The sequence below is a fragment of the Nanorana parkeri genome, unplaced genomic scaffold (assembly GCF_000935625.1).
Source record: "Nanorana parkeri isolate BGI_ZX_2015 unplaced genomic scaffold, ASM93562v1 scaffold731, whole genome shotgun sequence".
Lineage (NCBI taxonomy): Eukaryota > Metazoa > Chordata > Amphibia > Anura > Dicroglossidae > Nanorana > Nanorana parkeri.
Window position 1 is genome coordinate 74812 of NW_017306999.1, and position 13145 is coordinate 87956.

Genomic DNA, 13145 nt, shown 5'->3' on the forward strand with positions numbered 1-13145 from the left:
CTATTAAAAGGGACATTAAAATCCTTTTCTTAATTTGTTTTTATCCGTTTAAATGTTAACAGTGCACACACAGGATTTGGACGAAATTCGTTCCAAATCCGAAATTTCGGATCCGGATGCTTTCAGATATGTTATATTTCGGAAATGCGGATGCTCCGTATCTACGAATTTCGGAAATTTCGTCCGAATTTCGATTCGGAACGAAACGAATCGCACATTTCTACTGTCAATACGATATGTACTGAAAATGTACGGGTTTATTAGCGTGTCAGTGGGGCTGTAGAGGGGGACTAGAAAGGCAAAATATAAGCAGGTAAAAGAGGACCAGTGATCAGGAAGGAGCGTGGTTGCTGGCCCGTCCCCGAGTGGCAGTGGTAATAGATTGTATATACATTATCTCAGCCTAGTCAAAGTCACCGACTTTACAGCTTACCGTTATCAGAAATTAAGATGTTGCAATAAAGGTCCTTTATAAATGGAACATATTTATATTTCATATCAACCATCTGCTTTCAGCAGATGGCACACAGAAGGCCATCTAAATCTTGCAGAGTCGTTGTATTACGGTACTATGGTGTGATTAGAATGTCATTTGTTTTGCTATTCAGAACACAACTGAATAAAATCAGCTGAGGAACACACTTCCTGTCTGTGTCCAGCTCATTCATCCCAAAAAAAACCCATCCGTGTCCAGCTCATTCATCCCAGAAACTCCCCATCTGTGTCCAGCTCATTCATCCTAGAATCTCCCCATCCGTGTCCAGCTCATTCATCCTAGAATCTCCCCATCCGTGTCCAGCTCATTCATCCTAGAATCTCCCCATCCGTGTCCAGCTCATTCATCCTAGAATCTCCCCATCCGTGTCCAGCTCATTCATCCTAGAATCTCCCCATCCGTGTCCAGCTCATTCATCCTAGAATCTCCCCATCCGTGTCCAGCTCATTCATCCTAGAATCTCCCCATCCGTGTCCAGCTCATTCATCCTAGAATCTCCCCATCCGTGTCCAGCTCATTCATCCTAGAATCTCCCCATCCGTGTCCAGCTCATTCATCCTAGAATCTCCCCATCCGTGTCCAGCTCATTCATCCTAGAATCTCCCCATCCGTGTCCAGCTCATTCATCCTAGAATCTCCCCATCCGTGTCCAGCTCATTCATCCTAGAATCTCCCCATCCGTGTCCAGCTCATTCATCCTAGAATCTCCCCATCCGTGTCCAGCTCATTCATCCTAGAATCTCCCCATCCGTGTCCAGCTCATTCATCCTAGAATCTCCCCATCCGTGTCCAGCTCATTCATCCTAGAATCTCCCCATCCGTGTCCAGCTCATTCATCCTAGAATCTCCCCATCCGTGTCCAGCTCATTCATCCTAGAATCTCCCCATCCGTGTCCAGCTCATTCATCCTAGAATCTCCCCATCCGTGTCCAGCTCATTCATCCTAGAATCTCCCCATCCGTGTCCAGCTCATTCATCCTAGAATCTCCCCATCCGTGTCCAGCTCATTCATCCTAGAATCTCCCCATCCGTGTCCAGCTCATTCATCCTAGAATCTCCCCATCCGTGTCCAGCTCATTCATCCTAGAATCTCCCCATCCGTGTCCAGCTCATTCATCCTAGAATCTCCCCATCCGTGTCCAGCTCATTCATCCTAGAATCTCCCCATCCGTGTCCAGCTCATTCATCCCAGAAACTCCCCAGCTATCAGGTCCCAGGAGAAGCTGTTAGACTAAAGACCCTACTCACCAGTTCCAGCACCCAGTCGTACTCCTCCCAGGAAATCATTGCTGGATAGCGGTTCTCGATCCCAGACTGTCAGTTCCAGGCACGTATTCTGGAGATCATCAGGCTTGACGCCATTATAGACAAAAGTGTGATTGTAGTGAGGATTCAGCGTCTTCTTGACTACCGGTGTCTTCCTCTTGGTGTTCCGACTTTTGATTGGTAGTAAATATCTGTAGGGAAACAGTTCAAGGAATCTTTTAATTCAACTCAACATCAAAAGTCAATAGAAAAGAGGATCTTGTGTATAAAAGTGTCAGAAAGAAGGACTGGCTGGGGTCCTTATGGTAGCTAGACTTCTTTCATAACTCCAAAGTAGGAATATAGATTAGAATCTACACTGCCCGGCCAAAAGTCATCACACAACCTAATATTTCATTGGACCACCTTTAGCTTTGATTATAGCACACATTCACCGTGTCATCATTTCGATAAGCTTCTGCAATGTCATATTTATTTCCATCCAGAGTTGCATTCATTTGTCACCAAGATCTTGTAGTGATGATGGGAGAGTCGGAGCACTGCGTAAAGTCTTCTCCAGCACATCCCAAAGATTCTCAATGGGGTTAAGGTCTGGACTCTGTGGTGGCCAATCCATGTGTGACAATGATGTCTCATGCTCCCTGAACCACTCTCTCACAATCTGAGCCCGATGAATCCTGGCATTGTCATCTTGGAATATGCCCAATGTGCCATCAGGGAAGAAAAAAAATAAATTGATGGAAAAACCTGATCATTTAGGATAGTCAGGTAGCAGCTGACCTCATTTTTTGGGGACATAATGTTGCTGAACCTAGACCTGACCAACTGAACCAACCACAGATCACAACACTGCCCTTAATCCAGGTCAGTGGGGTAACAATCACCATAGCGACTCAGGCGGCCACTATGGGGCACAGGGGGGCCCGCACCTGGACATTCCTGAAACCCTGCGGGCCGCCTGGGTCGCTATGGCATTTCACGCTGCTGGCTGCCACTGGCGGCTGTGAAGAGAAATGTGCCGCTGTTCAGATCACTGACAGTGATCTGTGCAGCGGCGCGTTCCTCTCCACAGCTGCTGCTGAGTCAGTAAGAGCCAGCAGCGGCAGTGGAGCAGGCTGGACCCAGCAGTGGAGGAGGAGGTGGGGCCTTGGTTGGCCTTGTGGGAAATCTGGCCCTGGGCACAGCTAGTTGAGGGTATTAATAGCATCCTGCAGTTGATATGAAGAGGATGCGCGCGCTAACTTTTTCAGAGAGGAGTGGCTAAGCTGCTAAAATGTTGCAGCTTGTTTGCTTTGTTATGGCCTCCACACTTCAAAGGTTCTACTCAAGCCTAAAGACAATAAATAGCAACACACACCCACCACCCAGCCAGCCAGCCGTGATCGTATAGTGGTTAGTACTCTGTGTTGTGGCCGCAGCAACCCCGGGTCACGGCAGTGTCTTGGGTTATTTTATCAGCACGCCCTCTATTTAATTGATTCATTTTGTTACTCATACCCAGTGGCATAACAATCACCATAGCAACCCAGGCGGTCGCTATGGGGCCCGTGGCACAGTGGGGCCCGGCCAGGACATTCCTGATGCCCTGCGGGCCAACTGGGTCGCTATGGCATTTCACGCTGCTGGCTGTCACTGGCGGCTGTGAAGAGAAATGTGCCGCTGTTCAGATCACTGACAGTGATCTGTGCAGCGGCGCGTTCCTCTCCACAGCCGCTGCTGAGTCAGTGAAAGCCAGCAGCGGCGGTGGAGCAGGCTGGACCCAGCAGTGGAGGAGCAGGCGGGGCCCGGGGTTGGCATCAGAGGAGGAGACGGGGCGAGCCTGGTGATGGGCGAAGGAGGCGGGGCTCATCACCGACGGTGGAGGAAGAGGAGGCGGACAGGTAAGGAGTGTGACCAGCCCACCTGAGGGTGACCCTGCAGAGCCCACCTTAGAGAGTCTATGGTGGGCTCTGCAGGGTCACCCTCAGGTCGGCTGTGTGGGCTCTTCAAGGGGCGTAACTAGAGATCAAAGGGGCCCCATACAAAATTTTGCTATGGGGCCCTGTGATTTCTAGTTACACCGCTGATCCAGGTGGTGACTTTTTTTGGCCAGGCAGTGTATATTGCTGGAGGCAGCAGAGATTTACCTATTTTGGACACTTACAGGATGTTCAGTGTAGCACCAAGCAATAGAAAATCTTCAGAGAGGTCTTAAACCTAGAACCCCGGACAAAAAGCTGTGATGGAAGCGGGTTTATACTCAACTGTCTGGTGGCCAGTTTGATGAAACTTTAGTCTCCTGCAGAGCTCTATGCACCTGTAATCTCCCACACTTCTAGGTGTGAGGAATAGCATGTCCCCTGCTGGGTGCTATAGATTCACCTGCCAATCCTTATGACACTACTGCGTCCTGCAAAGATTAGGAGTTGGCAGGAAGTAGCACTGGTAATCGTGTTATTCGAAGCAGCAGAGGTCTCAGATCATCTCGGTGGCTCAAAGCTCTCCAAGTGCGGGAAGTTTCAGCATGCTGGCCATCAGACAGCCAAGTTTCAACCTGCCCCTTCCACAGGATATTGATGTTGTCATTGTTTCTCACCCCTTCACGAAGCTGTCAGATGTTCCTCCTGTTTTAACCGCCGTCAGGTTTTTGGCTTCTTTAATCCAGACATGAAGTTGTCCCCCTTCCTCGGCTTTACCTAGATGAAAAAAGATTACATATAATATGCAGCTTTATCATTTACAGATCATAAATTTCTCACTACAAACAGGAGCAATACATAGTCCTGCACTATGATGATGCCACGTTTATGACGCATAGGTTGGCTGCAGGTCTGAAGGTCACTTCTTGCTGACTTCTTATACCCAGTGGTGCAGGAAAAGCCATTGTAGCCCTTGTGGCTGCTATGGTGCAAGGTGTAGGAAGTGGAATATAGAGGGAGACTTATTGCACTCCTTACCGGATACCCCAACAAGAGGGGAGGGTGCTTGTAGTGACTGCGGATGGCACCGCTAGTTACATGGATCATTTGAAGAGATGTCACCAGGACACTAAAAATCCTTTCAGGACAACCATGCCAAGTAAAAACAGGCGCTTTCGGGGCCACACAGGGTCCCTTCATCAGGCTTAACATTGACAAGGTGTAGGAAGAGGGCCCCATTAAGGTAAACTAGGAAGTTTCCATTTTAGATGGTGTGACGACATGGTGATCAGTTTAGGAGTTAAATGTGTATTGGTGTTGAGTTATGTTTGAGTGCGTTATACTGAGTAACCTGGTTATGGAAAGACTATCAGCCCCATCCCTCGTTATCTCCCATTGTTCTCTGAGGGAGCTCAGAACAATGACATTCTGGCCAGGCTTCTGCTATGGCTGTCTGGAGCTGGAAGCCCTGTGGTGTTGAGCAGACCGATTGTCTGGGAGGGGAGGGGGGATGTGATGGGATTATATTCTGATCTCATCACTTGCTGTATAAAAGTTTGTGCAGTTTCTCAATAAACCAGAGTTTGTTTCACCTACACTTGAGCCTCGACTAGTGACTGGGGAAACTGGGAGCTAAGGATCTTCAGGTTGCAAGATCTCCTCAGCAAGGAAGAAGACAGCGGCGGACATACTCATCCTGAGTACGGGGGTCCGTCACAGATGGGCTGAAGTCAGAGGGGGGAATTAGATTTGCTTGGAGTTCAACCTTAGATACCAATTATTTCCGACACTTAAGTAAATCCAGAACAGAAAACAAAATGTATTTCTCGGAAATAAAACGTCTACCCACTTTTTCTTCTCTCACTTCCAGACGTGGACTTGGAAGGTGGGACGTACTTTAAGGAAACAACCAGCTCCCCTTTGTAGTTGGGCACACCAGCGTCGCCATTGCCCTGCATAAGAAAATACAATTTACAGGAGAGATGATGAGTAGAGGCTGCATAGCAGTGTCACCAACACAACCTCACATGTAAAACATTTCATGATGAAGAGAATAATTTGCAAACATTTTAAGCTAATATGAAATAAAAATGCATGAAAAGCTAGTTTTGGATCCCAGATAGCAAGGATAACTTGCCACAAACTTGTGGCAGGGTGAAATTGTAATTTTGTTAACTTGCTGCACATATTCCTGGCAAGTTGTAGACTTGCAGAACACTCGCAGCACAAGTTCTAGGCGACACTTTTTGAATTTGTAGCAAATTTGCTTGGCAAGTCTACAGCAAGAGCCCTGCAGGTCTTAGCAAGAGCTCTGCAAGCTCGCGGGTCTGGAGACTTGCAATGCAGACTTGCTGTAATTGTGCAACAAAATTGTGAAGCTTGGCAAGTCTGCAATAGTTTAGCAAGTCATTTTCAAACTTGTAGCTCAATTACTTGCTATATGGGATAGAGAAGGCAGTTAAAGCTGAACTCCGGCCTTCCCTTTAGTCCTGCAGAGTTGTACCGTCTCCTCCTCTGGACCGAGAATGCTTTCTCTGCTTTCACTGAGATAGAGCCTGTCTCATTTCCTGGTTGGAGGACTTCCAGAATTATGTAGCCCTTACCTCCCCAACCTTACTGGTCCTGGTTCGCCCCACTAGTTTATTGGGTTTCAGTTTTTTGGGCTGTAGTTCAAGTCTAGTAGTAGGGTTTTCCTCATCTCTGGTCAGCACTACATAAATACTTGGAAATAAACTCATCAGTAGTCATTGCTTAATGTGGCGGAGCACTATTTGGTCTTGTGCACAAGGGTGGGGATGGACAAGTCCCAAATTTTCCTCGCAGTTTGGTTCGCAGTTGAGATGTGTTTTCCTGTGAAAATGATACCGCCAGAGAAACCGTTACTGGTACACGAGGGGAAAGTGAGAAGAGAGTCACCTTGCCGTGCAGAGGAAGACACTCTTCCACCATACTGTCAAAGTTCCAGGAGTCGAGCGGCAGGTTCACCTCCCCGAGGAACGTGTTCCTTCCAAAGCGGTCATGGTGCCAGACTGATAGCTGCAGGGTTCTGGAAAGTAGGACCGACTCCGGTACAATGTACTAAAGAGAAATAACCAACACAAAACCAACAATGACCGCAGTTCGCCTTTAACCACTTCAAGACCAGGTGTTACACCCCCTTCCTGGCCAGGCCATTTTTCAGTGTTCAGCGCTGCGGTACTTTGACTGACGTTTATTCCGTCATGCAGCGCTGTACTGAAATGAATTTTATACAATTTTTTGGGGACAGATAGAGCTTTATTTTGGGGGTATTTAATCACCACTGGGGTTTTTATTTTTCACTATAATTAGCGAAAATTACAGAAAATTTTGGGGAAAAAAAGTTTTTTTTAACATTATCTGGAACGTATTGAGTGTAGTATCACTTTAAATAAAAAACATCCCCCAGATTTTTGGTGACGTCATTCTACGTACCTGTAACATTTCCCCATACAGCGGGTTGACAGTGTTCCGTTTAATCGTGGTTTTGCGCTTTCCTTGGCGGGACTTGTCAGGCAGGAGATAGGACTTGACGTATCTGAAAGGAAAGGATTGCAGATGGATAACTCAGCGTTTCCTAAACAAAACGAAAAGGTTCTTTCCGTCCAGCAAAATATATTCTCTCTACATGAACGTAATAAAGTAAACCTGTTGTGGAGTCACCCAAACCTGCGGCAGAGCAACAGCCACATAATAGCTTTAGTTCACCTGCCCACCAACCAATCTGCTGCTTCCATTCTTGTGAAAAAATGTAAAAGGTTTGGAAGTTTGATCACTGGGGGGAGGTGAGACTGAGGAAATGCTTCCTCCTGTCTGCGGCAGACTGATCACTGGGGGAGAAGAGACTGGAATGCTTCCTCCTGCCTGCATCAGACTGATCATTGGGGGAGGGGAGACTAGGAAATGATTCCTCCTGCCTGCAGCAGACTGATCACTGGGGGAGGGGAGACTAGGAAATGCTTCCTCCTGCCTGCAGCAGAGTGATCACTGGGGAGGGGAGACTAGGAAATGCTTCCTCCTGCCTGCAGCAGAGTGATCACCGGGGCAAGGTGAGACTGAGGAAATGCTTCCTCCTGCCTGCATTAGTCTGATCACTGGGGGAGGGGAGACTAGGAAATGCTTCCTCCTGCCTGCAGCAGACTGATCACTGGGGGAGGAAACTGGGGAAGGAAACTGGGGAAATGCTTTCTCCTGCCTGCAGCAGACTGATCAATGGGGGTAGGAGACTGAAAGGTCCACTTTAAAACATTGCAACATTCCTCTGTACATTCCCTTCTTATGCGATTTTGTTTTACGGTCACATTGCCAATGACAAGGCGAGCAGAGTACGAGCCCCTTGAGGAAGGTGTAATGGGGATGGGTCAAGAGTGGAAAGATGGACACTGATGAGTGAAACGCTCAACTCTGCCAATATGCGGTCATCGCTCCCATGAGTGAGGGTGTTTATATTCTGTACATGATCCCTTCTTAGACATGTCTGTGAAGGTTCTCATTCCTCCAGGTCACATGGTATATCTGTAAAAAATAAGTCAAGGCAACTGGACTGGCTGTATTTTTCTTGAAGACGTTTCACTGGACATCCGACCAGCTTTCTTAAAGGAGAACTATGAGGGGGGGGGGGTGCTTTTCACTCACCTCATAGTTCTAGCCGACCTGCGACAATGAGACTGATCCCCCCCGCTCCGACCCGCCAGCGCTGACTGGCGGAACGGACGGGGGAGGGGGCGGGTACAGCTGGCTCTGCCTCTAGATAGGCAGAGCCAGCTGTCACTCACGCACATCATCTGTTCGTCACAACCAGGTGTTGATTGGAGCTAGGAGGTGTTATTAAGCTGCCCAGAGAGAGGTGGTAAAACAGCATTGTATGTGGCAGACAATAGATGCCCCCCCCCCTCTATTCAAGCTCGGCTTCTCCATTTTTACATAAATGGCCTCTTTCACACCTCTTTTAAACCAGTCCTCCTCCCCGTCTAGGATGCGTACTAGACTGTCTTCAAGGAAGTGACCTTTTTCCTTTAGATGTAGGTATGCTGGTGAATCCTGACCAGAGGGTTTGGCTCTTCTATGCTGTGCCATACGCTTGTGTAGCTGTTGTTTTGTTTCACCGGCATACAATTCTGAGCACTCCTCGCTGCACTGGACTGCATACACAATGTTGTTCATCTTGTGTTTTGGCGTGGGGTCTTTTAGGTGAACCAGTTGTTGCCTCAGTGTATTGCTGGGTATCAAGCAGACAGGGATGCGATGTTTTTTTAAAAACCCTTCTGAGTTTCTCAGACACCCCAGCTACATAAGGGATGACCCAATTCTTCTGTTTGTCATGCCAGATAATTTTTTGTACAAGTCATTCTGAATTAAAGGAGAACTATGGAGTTAGGGCTTTTCACAAACTAGCGTCCTCCCGTTACCCTAGGCTCAGTATACCGCGAGCTACAGCTCCCTATATACTGAGACGCCGCAGGCGGGACGGATCCCGACAATTATGTCTGGATCTGCACAGACAGGCAGAGCCAGCTGCAAGTCATTCTGAATTGAAAAAGCTGGTTGCCAATATTCCAAATGGTTCCTTACGGCTAAACTCAACAACACACTAGGCGACCTCGATGTCTTGTGACGTTGCCCGCATTCACATTCACATTTTCGAAATTACTCCCACTTACTCAGTCATATATCCCCCACTTGAACGATCTCACCAAATCTCTATCCCAACACTGTTTTTTTTTTCCCCACCCAGCAACTACTCTCTCTCCGTCCTCCTGATTGCATGAAATTAAAGGTTACTCCGCCTTCCAACACCAAATGTCGACCTTGTTGCCCTCATTGATGTTACGCTTATGACATTGGTGTGTTGCTTAAAAGTTACTTTACAGTCGTCATATATAGGCCTCTATAGCACACATGGCTATGTGTGCTTTCTATAGCTAGAGATTGTTATGACTGGTCTTACAACTCTATTAGTATTGGGTTGTTTTTTTTTACAACTGTTTTGTACATTGTACTTTGACACTGTATACACATTGTACTGTACTTTTTTCTGAAATAAATAAAAAAATTAACTTAAAAAAAAAAAAGCTGGTCGGATGTCCAGTGAAACGTCTTCAAGAAAAATACAGCGAGTTGAGTTGCCTTGACTTATTTTTAACAGATCCCTTCATAGACATGGTCTGGATTCTCTATCCCGTCTCAGCCTCCGTTCAGGAGCAGACTGACACAATATAACAATGGAGGGAGAACACCTCAATGCCAATGTTGTCTGGAAAACTGAAAAAAGTAGAAGGAAATGCGTTACGGGTTGGAGCGTCTCTTTACGTCATCTCCGTAGGCCAGGTTGCGGCATTCCTTCACCACAATGCTGAGGATCTGCGTCTTCCCGTCGTATTTCAGGGAGAACATGATCTCTCCCGTCACTATCACGTTCCCGTAGTCTCCGGCCTCGCTGTAAATACTCATCATGCTCCCCAGCGTGCTCTGTAGGAGGGAGACAGACAAACCATCAACAACCCCAAACAAAGATTCATATAGGAAGTGATGAGATACAAAATACAGGTGAAACTCGAATAATTAGAATATCGTGCAAAAGTAATGGCAGTAAGTGCTGCAAAAGGGGCCCAAACCAAGTACTGAGTACATATGCATGCCTGTACTTTTCAGAGGTCCGATATTCTTCTATGTACAATCCTTGTTTTATTGATTGCATGTAATAATCTACTTTTTTGAGGTTGTGGATTTGGGGTTCTTGGGGTTTTCATGAGCTGTAAGCCATAATCATCACAATGATGACAAATCACGGCTTGAACTATCTTGCTTTGCATGTAACGAGTCTCTCTCATATATTAGTTTCACCTTTTAAGTTGCATTAGTGAAATAAATGAACTTTGCACGATATTCGAATTATTCCAGTTTCACCTGTATAAATATTTACGCTGAGTGGCCAGATAATTATGACCCCCCCATCAGTACTTCTTTGGGCCGCCTCGTGACTCCACGAGATGATGAAAGGTGATGCGGGGAATCTGACACGGCACTGTTGCCCTTCTGTTGTCTTGTACCAGTCTTGCCCCTCCCCCGTTCTGCCCTAACATTGACTAGTCGCTGACGGCCACAATTCGCACGTTCAGACCCAGATTTTCGGCTGACAGTCCGGTCTTTAAACACTTTAACAACAGCTGCTCTTGAACATTTAACAAATTCTGCTGTTTTGCTGATACTCGCTCCATGGCTCCGAGCGCCAACAATCATCCCACGTTCAAAGGCTGTTACATCGCGTTGTTTCCCCGTATCTTCAGAAACAAATCACTTCTACTGTCGTGGTAAACAACCCGCTTCCCTATTTATAATGGTCTGGCCCTCGAGCAACTTCAGCGCCAAATTATAGCTAATTTGCCTACAAACGTCAGGTGCTCATAATAATCTGGACACTCAGTGTATGTATATATATATATTTAATTTATTTATTTATTTATTGTGTCCCCAATGGGAACAGAGACCGCAAAATACAAAGGATACAACTTCTCTCAGGTATCTTCCTGTCTGGGTGACCCCATTCCCTCATTTCTTGTTCTAGTGTTATTGGGATAACAATCTAAAACGGTCAGTATCAGGGCAGACACACACAGTCAGAGCATGCACACACACACTTTGTTACCATAGACATGCAAACAGTCAGGTCAAACATACATGGGAAGACACACAAAATACACACTTCAACGCATATACAGTATAAAGACATAAAGCATATTCAGCATGCACACAGGACACACACACAATCAGAGCACACACAGTCAGAGCTCATACAGCACACAGGGCAAAACACAAGCACACACAGACAGAGCACATATAGCACACAGGGCACACACAGCACGCATACAGTCAGAGCACATACAGCACAAAGGGCATGCATATATAGGGCACACAGTCAAGGAACACACAACACACAGGGCACACACAGCCAGATTGCTAACCGCACACAGGGTATGCACACACAGCACACACACACAGTCAGACTGCTCACTGCACGCAGGGCATGCACACACAGCACACACACAGTCAGACTGCTCACCGCACACAGGGCATGCACACTCAAGGCACACAGGACACACACAGCACACAAGGCATGCACAGTCATAGCACGCGGGGCACACACAGGGCATGCACAGTCAGAGCACATGGGGAACACACAGGGCACACACAGCACACACGGAACAGATGTCAGAGCAAGCACAGCACACTGGGCATGCATTTTCAGAGCACACAAACACTTTACAATACCACTTTTTAATAAGGCAAATTGTAGAAGAGCATGGAGGCCGCATTGGTGGAATTTCCATTTCTTCTTCTAACATTCCACCAACATTCTTCTTACATGTAAAAGAATGATGTCAGTGTGGATCTAGCCAGGTATGGGGGATACAAGAACAGCCTTCTGGCAAACTCGCAGCATTATTCCTTTGTATACATAACCCGTAATAACAATCCTTAACACATTATATATTTTGTCCTTGTGTATATGGCTAAGGTTATTAGCACGAGTCACACAATGGAATAATACCATGCAGAGGCCTACCGGATGATGGCGCCATACCATGAGCAGGTCTAAGGAGTTATGTACTTCAAACAATAGAGGAAGACAATGTAACATTGCGGCCGTTGTACTAAAGCAGCCATCTCTGGTGAGCCGATGTGGAACTTATTACTAGAACATAAGTGTTGCACTCCAGGTGGCCATGCTAACGTATTCTCTGTGTATGAGGAAACATCCACCACGTTTGCAATGTTCACTTGCAACTGTTGAGTGACTTTGGCACAACTCGATACTCCGCCCCCTCCCCCCGAGAGCTTCAGAAGCCTTCCTAAAAATATTGTTTGAATTCAAGCTTCATAACGCCGTGTACGCAGTCGCGCACACTCCAATAAAACACACAATTGTGAATTAGCCGTTCTAGGAACGGGCACACTTTGCTATTATAGTATGAAATATGGTTCTAACCGTGGACGTCCCACTGCGCATGCTGCTTCTTACTGTTGTCATACGATGAATTTCCACCAAAATATCAATATCTTCATCTTCCTCTTCCTATTAAAAAACAAAGATGGTGAAAATTAACAAATGTAACAAGTTTGTCAGAAACAATTTATGTTGCATCAGAAAGAACCGAATATATGACCCGGCCTGATTTAAAGGAGAACTATGGGGGTCAGTGTTTTTCCCCATAGTTCTCCTCAGGGTCATGCAAGGACATATACTAGTATCCTCCCGTCACCCAAAGCTCGCTGCAGCTCGCTGTATACTGAGACCGCCGCAACTGGGACGGATCCCGACATTACTGTCGAGATACACCCAGCTGCGTGATTGACAGCTGGCTCTGCCTATCTAGAGGCAGAGCCAGCTGTAACCGGCCCCCTCCCCCATCCGATCCTCCAGTCAGCTCTGGAGTATCGGAGCAGGGGGGGGGGGGGAGTCTCGTGGA

General features: G+C 46.9%; 1 protein-coding gene across 1 annotated transcript in view; it reads right to left on the reverse strand.

Moving 5' to 3' along the window:
- The window catches only part of SYTL4 (synaptotagmin like 4), a 35549-nt gene that overhangs the window by 1020 nt on the left and 21384 nt on the right, over positions 1-13145 (reverse strand). The window contains exons 9-15 of the mRNA XM_018564182.1: positions 12665-12751; positions 9968-10146; positions 7114-7216; positions 6577-6738; positions 5510-5612; positions 4338-4437; positions 1745-1953 (exon numbers count right to left, since the gene is read on the reverse strand). Coding sequence (XP_018419684.1) covers positions 1745-1953; positions 4338-4437; positions 5510-5612; positions 6577-6738; positions 7114-7216; positions 9968-10146; positions 12665-12751 — 943 coding nt within the window. The remainder of the gene's footprint in view (positions 1-1744; positions 1954-4337; positions 4438-5509; positions 5613-6576; positions 6739-7113; positions 7217-9967; positions 10147-12664; positions 12752-13145) is intronic.